We start from the raw sequence: 20,588 nt of genomic DNA on the forward strand, positions 1-20,588 counted from the left end.
ATCTTTCAGCAGAAATCCTGATTTTATAATCATTACCCATCCAAAGCCTGCTTAAAAAAAAAGTTGTCAAGCTCTGCTGTGGCATTATTCCGCGTCAAACAGCTGCTTCAATGCATCTAAGAGAAATATGCCACCAGAATGCTGAGTAAAATAGGGTACTAAATGCAGAGTTGCTCAGTATTTGCTATTGAATAAAATACCTTCTCTCTCCAGCTCTCACACAAATGACACCCACGTTTCTGCAGGTTCTTGCCAATACAACAGCTTTCCTCTACCTGGGGTGAAGGCAAAAGTAATAAAATAAAATTACAAAAAAGATGGAGAGAAGGTTAGGACAATTTGATAAATTTGAAAAGGGAACAGGAGATAGTTCTTGGCCAATAAAGATGGGGAGTGCAGCATAAGGAATCCATGGAAGTCTGAGAAGATGGGTAAAACCATGCAAGAGAGACAGCAGCAATGGGAAGGGCAGAGAAGACAAAATTCCTGGCCAGGAAAATGCCACTAGACCAAACCGTGAAACTGAGATCTGATGACAGGAGATTCAATAAACTCTAGAAAGATGTTGGGAATTTAGCAGATGGACACAACAGACACATATTTTTAATTAAACATGTTTTTACAATAGCTACAGTATTAGCATCACGGCCATGAATCTATTAAAAATATGGAAATAAAGGGAAAATGAAAGGAAATAAGTTTGGCTCTCGGTACTCTTGGTTCCTTGCATGAAGAACAAAATTCAATTGAAATATTTCCTGAGGCAGAGAAAGATTAAAAGAAAATTAATGGTACTCTATGGGCACAAATAACATTTCATAGGGTATGTCTGTGGTTATCATTGCTGAAGGCTAAATGAAATACTAAGTCTGAGTAAAAGTTCAAACATATGAAATGCAGTTGTTTTTACTTCTTGTTGCCTAAATAAATTCCACTGCACCAATGAGCAAGAGCTGAAACTCTTTAGAGTCCTCCTAAATCTGCCACTGACCAAAACCTCTACATTTAGGTATCAAAAGGTTAGATAATGTGTTTGGTTAGAGGGTTTTTTTCCCCCCAAGAGATGCTGAGGATACTTAATTTACACAGATCTCTTATACAGCAGCCTCTGAATTCTCCCGAAGGTAATCTCACTTGCCCTTCAGCTGCTGTGTTTTGAGCACATTGACCTTTATCCTTATTTATGCCCAGTACTTTCAAACTAGAATGAAGTTGTGCAGAATTTATTTTTTAAGGGATCCTTAAATTTGTCTGCTAGTAGGACATTTATCTACAGTAATTTAAAACCAAAATTCGACCACTTATTCCCATCAATTGTATCTGTGGAACAACTGGGAACTATCAAAACACGTATGGCATAATGAATAACTTTTGTGCTAAACATTATTCTTTGGTCTGCTCTATTCCTTTAAATCCAAAATTCACCATGTCATCACTATTCACTTCAGGAGGAGCTCTCTTCATCTCTCTCCCTTCCCTGTTCACAAGTTCTGTAATTCATGTCCTATATAGAATTCTGCTTACTTTCTACACGACATATAATTCAGAAGGAACTCCCCCCAAAATACAGAAGAAAATAAAAATATTGTTGCTTGTAACTAGCATGGACCTGACTGTTAGCACGCTTCTTATCTTGCAGGGCCTGACAGTTTTCTAATAGTAACAAATCTCTGAAGTCATTGACATTTTGTGACATAAATCGTTAAAATAACTATATTATTCTTGTCATATAAGTGAACAATCCACAAACTGTTAAAAATACAAAGTATAAAAGATCATTACTGCTACTGTACAAAACCAGGATGGATTCCAATACGTTTGTTTTGCTCAGCCACATAAGATCTTGTGCCCTTTCTCTCTAGATGATATGAAAAGCACAAAGGGTTGGGTTTTGGTTTTTTTTTGGCCCTGAAGCACACATAAGCTGCTGGCCTTGGAGGACAGGATTAGGAACACACCATCTGTCTGACAGCTCATTCCCATGGGAGGCAAGCAGGGCACACAGGCTCGAAGAGAGCTACAAATCACTGCAAGAGGTTCTCCACTCAGGCAAATGGGGACAAGGGTGGCACAGCAGCAGGCATCTGTCCTGCAGGGTAGACACAGCCTCAGAGCACCAAATTATCTGCTGGTGTTCAGCAGTGATGTTCTCACCAAGCAATTTTGTCCAGAATGAGTTCATTAGTTTTTCTCCAAAGATGTTTACAAGATGAATAGGCTAACGGTTTATTAAATCAGCACTTACAGCTTATATATTTGGCTTTAAATTCAGTCCGTACTCCAGCCTGACCATTTTTCATTTAAAATGCAAACCTTCTGGGGAATGAATAAATAAATTAATTAATAAATAAATGCCACAAAAAAAAAAAAAAAGGCCCCAAAAAACCAAAACCCAGAAAGAGTGTGGCACAAAACACTTAGAAGTATTTTTCCCAAATCAAGTTCAGCCTTGATCTTTCTGTTAATTCCTCTACTTTATTTCCTAGTTATGTACAAATTTCATGATGATATACTTCAAACACAGAACTGTATTTGTGGAGTACCAGACAACACCTCAGGCCCATTCCCTAGAAGCACTTAAGGGCCATCACAGTATGAAATCTTAAAATTAAAGTGTTTTCAATGCTTTTCTGCATATCTTATCATAGCACTGCTGAAGAAGGCTGTGATCTTCTTCAGCAGATCTCCCTAGAAACCAGATGTGTGTTGAGGTTTTAAATTGTTACTTATTGTATCATACTAAAGATTTCATACTGTGAGACACATATAATGCACTTGGTGTGTGTGCTTGTCCCCTGGCATCTGCTGGCTGAACCAGGATCCCTAAGTGCCTTCTAATTAGCATTTACTTCGAAAACAACAGCAAGAAATAATAATAATAATAAAAAAATACAGCTCTTAACTCATCATTTGGGATTAAACACATTAAGGAATATTTTTGTTTAGCTCTGATTTCCTTTAAAGATGTCTGGGTCTATTTCTGTTGGCCTGTATAGAGCTAGAGGAAGATGAGAACTTTTCACTTTGTAAGATCCTGGCCAGGAATTTATTTCATTCAATAAACCTTTTAGCTTGCAAGTTTTGACCCCTTCTGTACTGAGGGTTTGAGTTGGAGTGTCTGGCCTGCAGGCAATAAAACACAACTTGCTCTACAGAAGTGAGAAGCTTTCCGGAATTGTGAGCGAGTAATATTGCCCAGTGAACTACGCACCATGCCGTAAAGAGTAACATTAGGCATCAAATCTCTTTGTTTCAAAGGCAACAAACAGGGTGTGCATCAGTAGTGGCCCTCATGGATAGTAACAGCCTGTCTTAAAGTAATATTTCTTTTTTGAAGTGGAGATGCAGGAAAGGAGCAACGCAGGTGGACAGACAAACATCAGCCAAGATTACTTCAGTCAGGTAGAAAAGGTCTCTCAAAGTTATTAAAAAGATTTCTCACTTTGGACAATGGGCTACTTAAGTGCCAGGTTTTGCCCAGCAAACCTTTACAGCTTCTTATGGCAGCTCCCTCAAGCCTAGCTATCTCTCCTCCGTGTATGTTGAACCTATATGTCTAAATGCTTTAGAAAAAGTTCTGAATATTTAAACAGAGCAGAAAAGTTCTGAATATTTAAACCAAGTGGACAATATGCAGTGCTTAACAATTTTGGTCTCAGTAGTATGTGCAACAACCTTATCTACCCTACATTAACTGCTGCCCCAATCCTAAATGTCTCCAATCCTGCAAAGAACATCTCATCCAATTGATGTTTCCAGAACATAAGTAGAAATAAGTAAGAAAAAACATTAGATTCTCAAACATTATGCACTTTGAATCCAATCTGGACTTAAATTTTATTACACTCCCAACGGATTATTTCACCCTTTCATAGGCTGACGCACAATGTGAGATCTGGAGTCTTAATAAGTAGAGCAAAGCAAGGGTAAAGAAAAGAAGAGTGTCACATCCTGTGCCAAGGAGAACATGGAGAATGTCAACAGACTGGTCTGGATAGACTGCAAGCTGCATTTAAGCTGCACAGGACAGACAAGCTCAGCTATTTGAAATTAATCTCACCTTTCATGAAACAAGGCCTCACTTCTGAAGACGTTTAAGTACTTTGCTCCCAGTAAAATCAGAGATCACAGTAGTGCTCAAAAGGCCTTTGAGGATGTATGTGGTTGCCAACAATTTAACAGGGTAAGCCTATAGGCTTTTTGCTGAGGATGTGAAATAGGACAAATACCAGGATGGAATGCACAAAAGGCAGGGTGCTGAATAAAACAGTTCTGCCAGCGGAAACTGGGAGGCATTAGCCTGAGCCCCAAGAACTCATAACTAAAATTTAAGTTGCTAGAACAGGCACCCAGAATGTGAGAAAACAGTTTGATTTCCCTATTCAGACTCGGGAGATTCGATTCTCCCAGCAGGGTGCTCTAATTAACCAGCTGTCCCCTATTGTGGAGTGGGAGGCTTTAATCTTTCCCACTGAAGCTATTTGACTTTATAGAGAACAGGAACACCGCGGATGCACTGTGCAGAGACACGAGACCCTGATCCTGCTCCAGTGGCTGCTCAACGCACCTGAAATGCATTAAAGCATAAACCACATCCCTCATTTCCTCTCCCAGGCATGTGTCTCAATGGCTGTAGTGACAGAACCACAGAAAAGTTTGGACTGAAAGGCACCTTTTACAGACACCTCCTGCAGCAAGCAGGAAAGTCTTCAAGCAGATCAAGCTGCTTAGAGCCCTGACCAACACAACCTTGAATGTTTCCAGGGATTAGGCACTTAACACTTCTCTGGGCAACCTGTTCCAGGCTTTCAAAACCCTTACTGTAAAAAAAAAAATCATCCTTGGATCTAGTCTGAAAATCCACAAATTCTCTACAACTGCTTCAACAGAGGGTCTGCTTTGGAGCAGTCCCAGCTCCTGAAGCAGGAAGGTGCACAGATACTTGGTTTCCTGGATCTTTGAGATCTTCAAATATGAATGTGAATTTTGAGTTAGGGATTGCATAGCCAAGGATATAAGAATGGTTTGACATCTTTGGATTGAATATAAAAGGAGACACTTGCATTTATTACATTGATGTATAAATGCCAATGACCTGTGTTTCAAAGGCAATCTCCATACTACATGTTTACAACGGCAAAAACAAGGTTCTCGTCTTGGAACCCTTCTGACAGATATGGATTATGCAGACACACACACAGCTGTATGATCATGGCTCTAGGGAAATTATAACACACAAATATTAACTACCAACATCTCTTAAAAAATAAGAAAACATTGTGCATATAGTGATAAAACTTTTAAACATCACCCCATGTACTAATATTTTTGCCCTGCTTTTTCTGTTTTGTGTTATTTTCTTTTTCTATGCCAAGAAAGTGAAACTTGCTTTGCAGTTTGACATCTGAAGAGTCACTTTCAAAGTTGAACTCCTTTAATTGTTATTCAACACTGTAGGAACCAACCTGGCTTGCAAAGGAGGCCAGGTGAATCCCCAAGGTTCAGTGTTCTGTTTCATTTCTATATCCGGTCACTAACTGTGAGACCATTTGGCAGCAGCAGTCTTTAAACCTTCAAATAATTAGTTCTTTCTAAGGTAGGTGGGGGCTGCAGAAGGAATATGATATAGAAAACTATAGCAAAAAAAAAGAACAAAACAAACCCCCAAAACTCAACAACCCACACTTCTGCAATGTGCCTGACTTGGAATCACTTGAAGAAAAGTTTTTCAGCTAAGTTTTTACCTTTTTATGCCTTTATATTCCAATTAAAAGCACTGCGATGAGAAAGAAAAACCTTTCAGAAGTGAATTGGGGTGAGAATAAAGGAAAAAAAAACAATTAATCTCAGAAATTAATTTTGGCTGTAAACAAAAGAGAATTGGGGGTGTGTGTGCAATTTTCTCATTAAATATTCTGTAGAGGTCCACAACAAGTATTTTCAAAGATCACTTTGAAGAAATGTTAACATAAAGAGACATATTTTAAAAGCATCTTTAAAAAACTTTTACTTGCCTAAAAAGTAGGAGAGTGGTAAGATTCTCCCATCATCAGATCTTTGGTGTGTTTGCTCATTTGTTTGTGGTTTTTGATCAGTATTCTCAGTAGTCTTTTATAGCCAAGAAGAAACACAGCTTTTCTGTGTTTCTGAAATCATGGCTCAGCTGGAAGTGAGATCTCGTCCCTGTATCTCAGACTCTGAGTTCTGAAGGCAGTTTTTTTAATGACACCAGTCCTGAACTGAGTATATTTCAATAATAAACACAAAAGTTGGAGGACTGGTGATAATAAGAACAAACAATCCACCAGCTGATCTTTCCATCTTAGAAATAACCTGTGGGACCTGGGAGTGGTTGCCTAGATTTTGTCAGCCACTGAGTCTGCAGAGGGGAAAAAGGGTCTTTAAAAACCACATATTTGCCTACAAACGGTGCCAGAGGCTGGAAAATGTTCTTCAGAACCTACTCTTTGCTGGTTTGCCTGCTAGCATCTATTTCAGATGTAAAGCTGAACCCAGCATTTCAAATCACACAGCTGGTAATTTGAAAAAAAAAACTCTTGGAAGACATTTCTCTCCCATACAACTGACACTCAGCATGTGAACAGGTTCCTTCCACCCTGACTCCACTCAGTACCTTCCTTTTTTTTTTTAAGTAATTCAAAATTTCTTTCCTCTATTCTCAACTTTTACTCCCCTTTTCAAATCAAGAAAGTATCATAATAGCTATCAAGTTACTCCTTTCTTATTTTATTTTTTTTGGTGTTAATATTGGTCTTTTTTAAATATTCTTAAAATATTTGCTTATGAAAAATTTGAGTTAGTGAAGTAGAACTGCTTTGATGTATCACCAAGCTGGAAACCACTAACTGGGGATTCTCACAGAGACCAGATGTCCTAATTTTTTCTTTTATCTGGAAGATAATGAAAAAGGCAAAAGGACAAATAGTAAAAAAAAAAAAAAAAAAAAAAAAAAAAAATTCCTTTCCTGCTATTATTATGATATTGATATGATTAAATTAAAATCTTTCTCTTACATTTAATACAAAAATTTTTAATTCTTTGGATACAAAACAAAGCCCCTCTAAAAGAAAACCCCAGCACTCCCTCCTTTCAGGTACTCCATCTGGATCCAGAAGCTTAATGAAATTTGATAGCGCAAACTTCTCTTAAATTACACACGTAACAAGAAGCAAACTGGCTCAGGGGAGGGAGGAAAAGAGTGCAAAACACACAAAAATAATGATGATGTGATAGAAAAGTTCTTTACTATACAGTGTTGACTGTTGCATTTATCAACAGATGGCATTCTACCCATGACAAACTCATCCTACTTAAGTCCATTTCCTATACCTCCTCATGCTTCCAATTATAAATGTGTGGTTTTGAACTGCAGAAAAGGTATTCTAGGGAGTAAAAATTTGAATTTTAATTCATGTTTAGGTAAGTTTAGGAAATAAAAATATTTCATTCTGATGTTTGGAGCTGGGAGGTAATGAAAGGTCTGAATTATGAAAATTGTACAACTTAACCCTTCCCATATATTTCACAGCAGCTAATAGCCAACAATACAATTAAACGTCCTATGGGTGATATAAAAAAAATTAATGCACATTATTCAATTACTAACTAATTAGAAGCATTTACTGTGTTTAACTACCACACTGTGTGATAGCAGAGTGGTGATTTCAATGAATGCACTAACATTTTATTAATCACATGGCAACTATTGTAATAAATTTAAATAAAAGTGGTATTAGGGGACCATAATTCCAATCAAAATCTTTTATTAAAATCCTTGTTAAAGTCAGACAATTAACAACAATCAAGAGGAGATATTCTGCCTACTGCTCATGGTGGAAACATTGTATGACCCACAAAAATCACAATGCAGGTGGGAGCATTGCCCACCTCTTCTCAGAAGTTTCTGAGGGGGAGGCAGGGGGAGGCAGCTACAGGTGGTGACAGTGGCTGTGAAGTGTCTGGCTCCTGCTCCTCAACAACGACAGGGAGCTCATCTGAGCAGGGATGTGATTCCTAGCAATTTCATCTTGCCATTGCTATCTTGCCAGCCCCACAAGACTAAAACCCCCAGCAGAAAGCCAGAACAGCTTTATTTGCTCCGCGCCCCTTTAGATCATCAGTGCTAAGGGACAAAACAGGTCCTAGAAGGCCTAGGTAAACAACACTTCAGGCCCATGTCAGCAAAAAACCTGCAATAACCAAAAATTAGGCCTTGAAGCAACACTTCTTTTGATAGGAAGCCTTTCATCTCCACGAAATTTAGCTGCTTTTGGGTAAATGAAACAACAGATCTGACCACTGAGCTGTGATGTGATCTTGCTTTAGAGATGACATAAAAACTACAGCGCTTTTAATCTTCATAAGGTCGTGCTACAGCTGCACAAAAAGCTTTCATACAAATAAAAGCAAACAATCATTTTTATGCAGCCATTCATTCCCAAGGTCCTAAAATGAAGCTCTTTGCAAAGACCACTCTTCCTCTTCTAAAGAGTCTGATGGGACAGGGTCAGATTTTGCCAGCTTGATGGCCCTTGCTTAGATGCAACTACTTGGCAGAGTTTGGTTTGGGTAGATTCTGCAACACACAGGAGGGAGATAAAAATGAAAGAGATATTCAAAGGGACAGGATCAGAGCTCAGCAGGTGTCTGAAATGCTCTCCCAGGGATCAGTAGTAAGTGCACACATGTAAAGTTGCACATGCAACTTGTTATCAGTGTGCTTTGTCTCCCATGCATCCCAGCCTCATAAACCAGCAATTAAATGAAATTTCCAGGATTTCTGCATCATAAACTATTAGAATAGCACGCTGTGTAAAAAACCCCGAAAAACCTCACAGTAGTAAGAGCTATAGGCTCATAGGTCTTCAACAAAGTTGAAGAAATCACAACAGCATGGAACTGATGTAAACTACAGGGAGTGATGTTCCCTTTCACAGTATTTCATGAAAATCCATGAAAAATAAAATACAATATCACTAGGAATATGCATGCCATTGTACTATAATGATGCATTCAATAACTGTTTATGTTTTAGTATTAATTTTCTGGTATGCATTTAAAAAAATAAAATAAATTACATGGATTATTGCTATATAAAGCTTACTGCAAGTAAGATTGTAGATTCACAGAAAAATTAGGGAACAAAACAAACATTCAGTTGTTCTAAGGAACAACAGTTGACGCAGAAAAAAATACACATCTTACACAGTTAAAATACTGTATTAAGTACCTATTTTAAGTAGATACACGTATTTTATCTTAAATTTACTTTTAAATTACCTAAATCTGTTTGCATTCACCAACTTAGATGAATTTCTCTGTTGTAAGTGAGCAGATGCAACAAACTTTTAATAGAAAAAAGCCAAACGTTTTCAACCTGTGGTATTTTTCCTCTGTAGTGAAGCAAATTACCTAACCCTTAGTTACACAGCAGCTGGGATTTATTTTTCTAAACAGAAATTTTATGCTGGCACCATCAGTTCTGCTTCATTTGTGATAGACCCACAGAATTTATTTTTCTCCTACGAAAACAATGAAAATGGAACACCTGGCAGCATGTCATTGTCAAAACACAGTTATTGCAGCCCATGGCAACTCCCATACCTAGGGATTTATTGCATAATGACAGGGGACCTCTTCAGTTCTAGCCTTCTCCTCCTTCTGCAAGAGGATTGCAATAGTCTACTGCTCATAATTTTATACATTATTGCCCCACTATTACGCCATTCTGGTTTTTCATCCATTAACAAAAATACGAGAAAAACTGTTCCATTGAGTCAGATGCTTGCAACTCTTAAAAAAAAAAAAAATTGTCTCCTACACCCCTAAATTTTTCGTTTACAAAGTTTGTAAAGACTGTTAAAAACATATTCCTACATACAGCTTCTTGGTTCCAGAAAAACCCAACCCACCACTTAGGGGTGCAGAAAAGCTCCACATAAGAAATCAGAAGGTAAATATAGAGCATCCCTCGCTCTATCAGGCCAGGCTTTGGTGACACATTGTCTCTTACGCTGCACACCACAGCTGGTCGCTGTACCTTACATTGCACATCAAAGCTGCTCCCGGGCCCACACCTCCCCACAGGGCCTGAGCAGCAAGTGGACAAACCCAAATCCTCCACCCTGGCTCCATAACAGCCCAGGGAGGGGTGGGGGTGTAGGAACATCTCCCTGTTTTCCCTTCTCCTGGAAGGTGGGAATACAAACAACTTGCAGCTGGCCCTGTATTAGACTGCAGATTTTGAAGACAAGGTAGAGAACTACCCAGTCCTCACTGTTACTTCCTTATCACATAGCCTCCCACTGCTATTTGTCTTAATCCTATTTCTCCACACTCCCTTTCAACCTATCCTTTCCCAAACTAACACCATAGTGCCTGCTCTGGGGATCCACATCATTAACTACCTCTGGGAGAATGTGCAAACTATCTCAATATTGTCTCAAAGGACCCTTCGGAAACTGTCCACTGAGAAGCCACAAGAACATCAAGAAAAAGTTAGTAACATGGACCTTAACATTGAAAACTACTTAGATGACTCTAGAATGCTGAAAGACAAATTCCTTCACCGGGCTTTTAGGGATAACTGGAAACACACCTGAAAGGTACCCTCCTGCGATCTTCTGAAAGAAATCAGCAGCTCCAATTGTTAAATGCAATTTTAAACTAACCAACAGATATACCTTTGTTTAGTACTAGGACAATGACCAAACATTGACAGATTAATGTCATATAATGTCAATAATCTATCATTAATTTAAAGCGTGCAATGAAATCCTGAGTCACATTAATAGATCCTTCAACAAGAATTTGAATTCCTAGTTCTCATTGTTTTATACATTCTCTCATTGATATTTCTTTCACGGGCAAAGAGATAGTATCTTAAAATGTGTTTGCATAGGGCAAAGAACAAAATACAGTACAGAAAATAAAAAATCAGACCTCAAAAAATCAGAATTATCATCCAAATTTATTCTTGTATTTAGAGGCATCAACAACACAAGTCAGCAACACAAGTCATTCTCACTTCAGCGTGACACCATACTAATGTTCCCACCAAGGCTCTTCTTGCTCTGATGCCAATGCAATTAGCATCTAACACAATAAATGTTTCACCCATTGCTGGATTTGAAACTCCTCTCTCCCCTGATTTGGCACATATGATTTCCTTAACTCAAAATGCAATAGATAAAACAGAAGAAATACTGCTTCTAATCCACTGCTGAGTTCCGTGATGAAGTATCTGGAACAGTGCTCTCTCTTGAGAACATCACTGTAAGACAATATTCATTTGACTGATTCTCTGACAAAAAAACCCCAAACAATTTAACCTGACAGAACTGATTAAAAAAATCCTCCATCAATCCATAAGTGAACTACCCTACTTTATTTTATAAACCTCTACATGAAATACCTTCCACTCAGGAGACTAGGCTTTCGAGAATAATTGTGTATTCCTGACTCACCGTATGCATTTGTAATACAGGTGTGCTTTAGCCTCATGACCTTCCTGGGGCAAATTTCCCAACAAAAACCCACTGGAAAATCAAACACCATCATCAGCTTCATAAAAGAACACATTGCAGATGCAAACACAAAAAACTATTGATTGAAATGAGATCCCAAGATGCTGCCTCAGCTCTGTACTCCTTTTCTATTACAGATATCCACTGATACACAAAATATTTAAAGAATTATTATGAGATCCATTCATTACAATTTTTTTTCCAGAAACTGAAGACACAGCCAAAGACATCGACATAAAGTACTGCATATTCCCCAAAAATGAGACCTCATTTAATTGAGAGGAAAAGGAAGATTTCTTAAAATTGATGACTGCGTCAAAAAGGAAGTTTAATGAAATTCTCTCACTAACACATATATCAGTCTTTCTTTAGCAGGTGGCTCTGACTAACATTTAAAAGTTAAGCTAGTGTTTCATTTGCTTCACACCACTGTTATTTCAAAGAGACAAAATTTCTTGTGGGACAGTGGTATGAGAGATGGCATTTTGTTATGTTATAGCAGCATTTTAATTTCAAACAAAGAAGAGAGGGTAGAAAATATATAAAGGAGGTAGTATTCTACACTAAAATATCTATGGTTCATGAATAGGTACATGATCTGACAAGAGATTTATCTGCACTTAAGAAAATCGAGTAACGCTGCTGGGGTTACCCTCTTCTGCACAGTTGGGCTCTGAAAAAAAAGACAAAAAATCTTTTACTTTTTATTTCAAATTGTTTCTGTCTTATACCACAATTGATTATTAAGCTTGGCACAAAAGAAATTGCATTTTTAATGAGTCAAAAAAACCTTAAAAAATACTTAAGCTATACAATAAACAATCATTCATGAAAAGGTTGAATGTAGGTTATCAAAAAAAATCAAAGTAAATGTGGAAGCTACTTGAATTACAGTTACATAGCTAAATATTTCTTTTTCATGCTCTTTTTGTAGAGCTCTCAGTATGGACTTTGTTCTCAAAGTAGTAATCTGATTCACTGCCAACCTCATTAGTAATTTATTACAGATCTACTTTTTCTAAAGAATTCTGATTTCTCAATCAGATTAAATGAAATGTTTATAACTTTGATTAAGCTTTCATTACAAGCTTATGAATGACAATTCTGATTATAGGATGAGAATTACAGAATGCCACAAGATCCATAGGCTAAAGATAAGTATTTATTAGAAATGAAGAACTCTCTTCATCTGTCATTGATCTAGGATAAGTAATTTACTTTATCTCTGCCACTATTTAACCATTTGTAATAATATTTGTCTGTACATATTCACAAATTTCCTTTTATCTAAACCTTAGTTTTGGAAATCCCTTCTATCTTTTCTTTGACATAATTTGGAGATACTTCTAACAACTGATTTCCTCCCCCAGACCTATAAACTATAAGAATTGAAAAAATATCTTTAAAATACTGGAAAAAAAAAATCAACTTGTACTTGAACGGAACCTGCAAGAATTTGAATAAATGCAAGAATTTTTCCATGTAAAAAAACATGTCTTCAACCTTGCCTTGTTTAAGAATGGGACTATGAAAGGATTCATCAAGTCACTCAAATTAATACTTCAATACTTTCCTAAACTGTAGTACCTGGGCTACAAACGTTCCTTTACTTAGTTGTGTCAACAGTCAACTCAATCCAATGACAGGCCACGGAATACATCATTTTCAGAAAGCATTATTTAATAAGAACATTAAGTTAATGTGATCACACCAATTGTGTACAGACTTTAGGCTTCAGCCCTCAAATGGGGATAACTAAGATGCAGAAGTACAGTGTGTTTTGCAAAATGATGTTTACACAACTGTTTATGCTGCCGTCTTCAAGCAGAACAAGGCTGACAAGTACCAGCCTGTGAAAAGTTCCCTTTTAGAGACTGAGGTTTATTTTTATTTCTATGTTGTATTGCATCTTGGAGAATAAAAATAATGTTTGCTAAGCTCACGACTATTCTGTGCCAATTTATTTTGTAGCAGGTTCGAAATTAAATTACTGCATAATTTATCTTCTAAACCATAATTTTCAGCTCCAGGGGATATAGTCCTTTACAAACACACAGTAATTGTGACACAAGTAATATTTAGATGCTCACATGTGCACATATACACCCACACACCCCCTTCAAAGAAACAAGATGGCACTAGGGGACAGACAGGCCAAATCTGAACAACGATGACAGGGTAAAAAATCCCATATTGGAAAGCTTAACGTAATTAAAAAAAATTAGAAACCTCCTTCACATCCCTTCAAGTGAAGGACAGTTTTATGGTTCCTCATACTCTTCTGTCCTTGTCCTTGCCCTGCAGATAGGAGCGGAGCCTGTCAGAGGCTGGCACTGCATTGCTGCCTACAACAGAGTCACACAGATTTATCTGTGACCTCCTGCTCTTCAGTTCTTTCCCTGTTCAGGGTTTTTAATTATCACTCTTCTGCTCACGATTGGAAAATTCAGTCCTTCTCCATTGTCACTACTTGTATATTATTTCTCCATGTTTATAGCTCAAACATAAATTTTATAAACATCCTGCCACCCAACAACCACATTAAGTTATAACAACATTGCAGTATGTATAGCGAGGTAAAAAGGAGCACTGGATAGAGTGTTTATCTGCTAGCATTATCAGACCCAGGGGAAAAAAAAAAGCTGCCAAAACCAAATAGAAAGAATAAATACCTCTTTTAATCTCACTCATCAATAAATTTCAAATTGAACTGAGTCATGCAAAAAAATGTTTTTGTTACTGTTTTTCTTCCTGCAAAACATATTAATCATCTGATCGTTCCTTTTGTTCCAAGGTCTTCAATTCAAGTAATTAAGTCTCCCTACTTTTAAAAGTACTGCATATCATTTTTTTCTGTTCCAGAGTAACTGTAAAGAAAGCCTTGCCCTGAGTTGCTATTACCTGCATCTTAATCTTCCTACTGCTTAAGCTAATAATTGTTTCTAACAAATTAAAATGTGTATTAAAGATGATTAAATGAGTGGCAGTGCTACTTTAAATTCATTCCTCCTAGACCAAATTCTTATCTATCCAAAGTTGATAATTTCAATATCACATCTTTTGGGAGACAATCCCCATTACACTCACCAGAACTGGTGCTTTCTGCGTCCATTTGCTGAGCACATATAAATAATCAGAGAACTATAACATGCACAAAGAATACGAAAAAAAAGAAAAAGGATTTTATTCTGTTGCAGTACCAAATGTGGTTTCTGCAGTGCAAATAATATAAATAAATAGCGAGATAAATAAATAATATTTATAAGCCTTGCCTGCGTGTGGTGAATTTTTTAAAAACTATTAGTAGTTGCTAAAAAATGTGTAGCTCAAATGGAAATAGAAAAAGAAACACTTTTTTTCTCCTCCCAACAAAAATCAAACCAAAAATCCTTTCTGTTCATTTTCAAATCCTTCTCTAGAGGTTAGCTTGTATTCTATTCTGCCTTTTTCTTTGACATCTATTCATGAAATGGGACACAATGCAATGAAATAAAGACCCTTTTCCCAAACCATGCTGAAGGAATGTTACTTGCATGAGTTCTTGTGCTTGATGCACCACTGCCATTTCACAGTTGGTTAAAAGGACACGTGTGAAAATGCAATTGTAGGGATTTTTATTATAAAAGAGCACTGTTTGGATGCACTGCACTAAAAGACAGCACTGCAGCCCTGTACCACTGGATAACTTACCAGTTCACTAAAGGTGATGTCAAGAATTGCACTAAGTCCTACATCTATGCAGGGCGTGGGTAGGATTTATTGTGGTGACAAACCCACCCATGGAAAAGGCGTGACAAGGAAGTTGTAGGAACATCAAAAGCACGGGGAAGGGAGGCTGATCTGAGATCAGGTTCACACAAGCTGGGCTCCAGGTACAAGCCAAACACATGCTTGAACACTTCCTCCAAGAAGCTAAAATAAGTATCTTTGACTTTCATCATTATTGCCCCATAAACTGTTCTTTTTATTACACATACCTTCCAGCTAATGGTGTGCAAAAACATGGCTTCTCACTTCAGAATAGGAGAGCTTAAATCTGTTTAATGGCCTTTAGAACTTTATGATGGGTATTAAGTCAGGAAGTACTTACAAAGTTTTAAATTCTTACAAAGTCGGGTACAACCAAGGCAAAATAAAAAAAAAAAAAAAATATTGACCAGTCAGTATATTTGTGGCTGGTTCTTGCTGGTCTTTGTTTTACAACTACTTGAATTTTTTAAAAGCCAGCTATAGAATCTGAAGCCCTGTAATCCCAGGATATCATGCTAGCAAGGCTTTAGGGTTATGGACTGTAAGGTCAGAAAGACACAGTGGTTTTATTGTGAGTGTTTAAGCAACTACAACTATTTCAATACATTGAAGATAATACATACAGTATGAAAAGTACACATAATTAATGAAATTTCTTCACTGGAAAATCCCAAATAATCTACTACTGGTGCAGTTAGAAAAGTATGATATAGTCAAAGCTAGATAGTCCAAAATCTAACTATGTTTTGGGGAGAGAAGCTCACAGTATGCAAGTGGAAGATAAAAACACACAGTGACTGAAAAAAAATTTGGAAGTACGTATTTTCTCTTCTTTGGCTAATACATCTTGGTTAACCATAAATAAAGTAAATGGGAGGGATGATGGTTATCTCTTAAGAGCCAAGATAACATTCTAAAGTATTATGGCTCCATTTCTAGCTCTGCTATAAATTTCCATTCCTGCCTGAGGATGGATAGTTTAGTGCTTCCAATTCCAACTCAGCAAAACTCCAGAGTGTGTGCACTTCTGCCTCGCTTAAGTTTCTACAAAATGAAAACAGGTTATAAATACATTAAGCATGTTACTGAATTGTAGACTCTGTTTCTCAGAGACCTCTCCTACCTCTCTGGGCCTTTTAAGGGTTTAATGAGTGAGGATACATGAACACCCTCAACCCATCTAAGCGTCCATTTATCTACATAACTGAATAATTTCTTAGAGAAAAAGCAAGCATTTAACATATCTGCAAGACAGAGAAAAACTGCAGTTTCAAATTTAGAAAGCTGCAGCTGTTAAAAAAAAACAGAGAAGAGAAAATATTTTAGGAACAACTAAATAGAGGCTCTAAACAGAAACGTGGGATCAACTGTCCTTATTTTTCTGAATCAGATTTCTTTTATACAGAGGAGAAAAAAGGTTCTAAAAATTCTGGAAACCTGCTTAGGCTGCACCAACACACAATACTTACAGAAAAAAATCAGCATTTCAGTGAGATTCTCCATTTTTTCTGTATTTTCTTGGATTATCAGTATTAAGACAACAACAACAGCCTGAAAAATTTTGCACTACAAATACTCCTAAGGCAATGATGAGAGTCACTGAACCTTAGACTTTGTTGGAAGACTTCTGTCTACAAAACCAGATTTTTGTATTTGCTTTCTGTCTAACTCAATGTTTGTAAAATGTTTAATTTTCACATGTCACTAAAAACAATGCAAAAATCTCTGGAAGTAGTCATGTTCTTGATCGGAGACATTTTATTACATTTAATAAAGCAATGCAATATGAATGGTAAATCATGTCAGGAAGTTTAACAACAAGATTGAACTAATTTGGCTTTAATGTATCACTAGATGAATCACAACCAGTGCCAATAAATATTTAAAACTGAGGGTAACAGAATTACACCAAATGTAGATGGAACACAGCCTACTCCACTAGCAGCTAGAGGAGTGTTAAAGTTTCACCAGACTTCTACTAATAGTCATTAAATGAAGAAGCCATTAATTAAACCTGCAAATGATGCAATATGTGGGAAGATTGTTAAATGCTAGACAGATGAAAAGAAAAAGTGGGCCTATGTTAATCAGAATTACCAAAGAATAAAAAAAAATGGTACTTCGCACCTCTAAGGGAGATAAGCTAAACTTTATGTATATAAAAGACATTAGATTTATGTTTCTATATAAATGCACAATAGCACTAACAATGCACTGAAAGATCTAAGACTGAAGATAGAACCAACAGCTAACCCACCCCTCTCCTAAATATTAAAAAAAACTGTAAAATCTGCAACAGCAATTCCAAAACCTTAAAAGTAGATTGAAGCTTTCTAGCAAGCCGCTCCTTTGTCAGTAGCCTGGAATATGTTGACAAGCTTCTCTACAAAACCTGGTTGTATTTCACAGGCTGCCTGAAGGACAAAAGTTTAGAAAAACATTGGCTGCCCTCCTCTAACTTCACCTCTAACAGATTCAGACAGACCGACTTTTGATTATCACTCCCTGGGGGAATCTTAAGACACAGGGTATAGTCAAACACAACAGTAGTGGAGAGCAGTAGTTTGGCTCAAATTTCTGTTCACTAAAAACTTTTACTGTTATTATCAGCTAATGAAGCTTTATGAAAAGCCTGCTGCTGCTTACGCTGTGCTACTGATAAGACTGCAGTGGAATTTTTTTCTGTGGATAAAGTGAACCATTCTGATATATGGACAGGCCCTCTATAAATCTTAATACAATCTACAGATCTAATATAAACAACCATGAATCACAATTGCTGTCTTTTCATATGGGAAATCAGTTAAGTGTTTGGTTTCGTCCTTTATGGAATACAAGCTACTGGATCTAAGTAAATAAATTACCATAGCACAGAAAATAATTCTAAGTTTAAATTTTCTGTTTATAGTGGGGTTTTCATTGTACCTTTTTTTGTGTGTGCGTGTGTCTTGAAGTGAAGATTTCTTTCCTTTTATTTTATGTTAATACGGCTGCCTCTTTTATGGCCTAACCCTAGTTTTATAGTGTTTTTATACATAAACATTACTATGCTGTGACTCAGGAATAGCATCCAGATCTTCAGCAATCCCCCACAGTGCCTTACATAAAGTTGCATATTTTATCTAATCTTCCTTGCCATTGATGCCCACCCACATGAGACGCATTACTCAGATCCAAAGATTATAGCATTGTTATGCTGATGATACCTTGATTTATTTCCCTATTAAACATTAATGATGCAGTATCCTGGCATAAATTCAGAGTGCATTTTCAGATGTACTAACTTGAAGATAGCCATGAAATATTATCAGTTTTTCTGCAAAATAAATTTTATACTGTTAGTTAACTGCTACTATTTTGCCTTGTCTCTTCCAAATAATTAAAAAACCACATTTATGTCTATATTTTCAGCCAGTCCTGGTTACACTGTAAATCAGATGAGAAAAATAACTGAAAATACTTTATAGGAATTAATACTTCCATAAAGATGATACAGAAATGACTTCTGTACCACTTACCGTTGCACATAAGTAAAGACTTTTTTTTATAATTCACTTAAAAATGAAACCTCCAACTTGATCAGGCACCCCAAGGACAAATGTTAGTACTTCTCTAATCCTCCACATACAAGGAAAGAGGCAGAAGCCATGTAAAAAAGCCCAAGGTTTTGGATATATCTATATTATCTATCAATTAGCACACCTCCCGCAATTTAAACAATTTGCTGCCTCAGCAAATGGTTTGCTTGCTGCTTGCAGGCTGGCTTTCACAAAGCAGCTTATGTTCTCCACCATGGGATCTGTATTATATTGGAAATGCAGAGATCCTTGAAAAAGCAACAGAAAACTATGAGGACAAGTGAAGAAAGATAAACAGGAGATTGCTGCCTCCCGCAGCATTTTACATTTTCTTTATCCCTAACAATTCTGTTGCAGAGGTCAATTTTGGAGTCACCACTTACTTGAATGAAACCCTGTGATGCATAATACTTAAAGGAAATGGTACAATTCTCACTAAACTGGCTGTTCCATTAAGACGTGTACAACTACAAAATATTTTTTAAATACATAAGCATAAAAAACTTTGCTTGTCATAATAAACCATATTTTCCTTGGGACCAAATCCTCTACAGTTGTCTGTACGATGTCTTCTTGAAAGTATGTGGGCAGTAAGACATAAGTGCAGGCATTAGGGATTACAATGTTTGCCTTTTACTGAAATAATGGTATTCACAGAGTAGCCAAGGAAGGTGCAGTCTGAGTTGGCTGTGTTTGGAGACACCAAACAATTTCGTCTACACTTCAAGAGGAATAAAAGAAACCCGAAACAACACTACAGAATGGCTTGCAAAATTGAACTTGGTCTGAAGTTCTTACAAAGTAACCCACAGACATGTCTATCTGCAATCAGAAAGTACTTAATTAACGTGCCAGTTTATTTTGCTGATATGTTATTGAAAAGAAAGAAAAAAGCACATCCTAACATCTAATCTATCAGCAGAGTAGAAAATAAAATTGCAAGTTAATTGACTGATCATCATAACAAAAGACAGTAAGACTCACTCATTACAAGAAAATTCTTAGTTTTTGAATTGTATTTCACTTTTTCATCTGAAGTGTGATAATTTAGAAGCTCAACCTTGCTGTGGAATAGAAGGCCATGGTAGCCCACAGGGAAAATGAGACACATCAAGAATGATGTATTTGGGAACACCACAAGGCTCATGGGATAGGTTGCTGTCCAGCTGGCCCATATTTTGTGATTCATTAATCAAAAGAGCATTGACTACAGTAGAAGTTAATCCCATCATGGCACAGTAAAGCAGAACAAGGCTCCATGTCATGCTCCCATACACTTTCAATAAAGTAACACCACACACACCAGTGGAGAAACCTTCACATGTGCCTTAACTGTGACTCCTGCTAAATCAAGGGACAGCTGTCACAGATATCAAGGGAGCTTCTGGGGGAAGTGTGCAGAAGTTATTTCTGCACAGGCACTTAAAAGAAAACAAATTTGCAGAGATTGTTTGTTTGTTTTGCAATGAAAAACCTTATTTAGTATTTAAGTTTCAAAATTAAGCATCTGAACCACGCAGGCAATAATCTGCACCAGACTGAGTTCTATTTTTAGAAACCTTCTGTCATTTTTCTGTAATAATAGATGAATTATGTCTTAGAAGTCAGTATTAATATCAGCACCATAGCATGTATTTTCAGACTAAAATCCTGCAGATTTATTAAAAAGTATTCTACCTGTGTGGCAGTAAATAACAAACCATATTGCAAAGTA

General features: G+C 36.9%; 1 protein-coding gene across 6 annotated transcripts in view; it reads right to left on the reverse strand.

Annotated features, from left to right (window-relative positions):
• The window catches only part of CCSER1 (coiled-coil serine rich protein 1), a 628,091-nt gene that overhangs the window by 182,768 nt on the left and 424,735 nt on the right, over nt 1–20,588 (reverse strand). The window contains exon 11 of one of the 6 annotated variants that reach the window (XM_066186377.1): nt 11,608–12,219. The exons of the other annotated variants lie outside the window; for them this stretch is intronic. Within the exon in view, the coding sequence (XP_066042474.1) occupies nt 12,157–12,219 (63 nt within the window). The 3' untranslated portion in view covers nt 11,608–12,156. Of the gene's footprint in view, nt 1–11,607; nt 12,220–20,588 lie in introns of those variants that run through there. 6 annotated transcript variants of the gene reach the window in all.

This window comes from Chamaea fasciata, unplaced genomic scaffold (genome assembly GCF_029207755.1).
Source record: "Chamaea fasciata isolate MVZ Bird 193981 ecotype frontalis unplaced genomic scaffold, bChaFas1.0.hap1 SCAF_6, whole genome shotgun sequence".
Taxonomy (NCBI): Eukaryota; Metazoa; Chordata; class Aves; order Passeriformes; family Sylviidae; genus Chamaea; species Chamaea fasciata.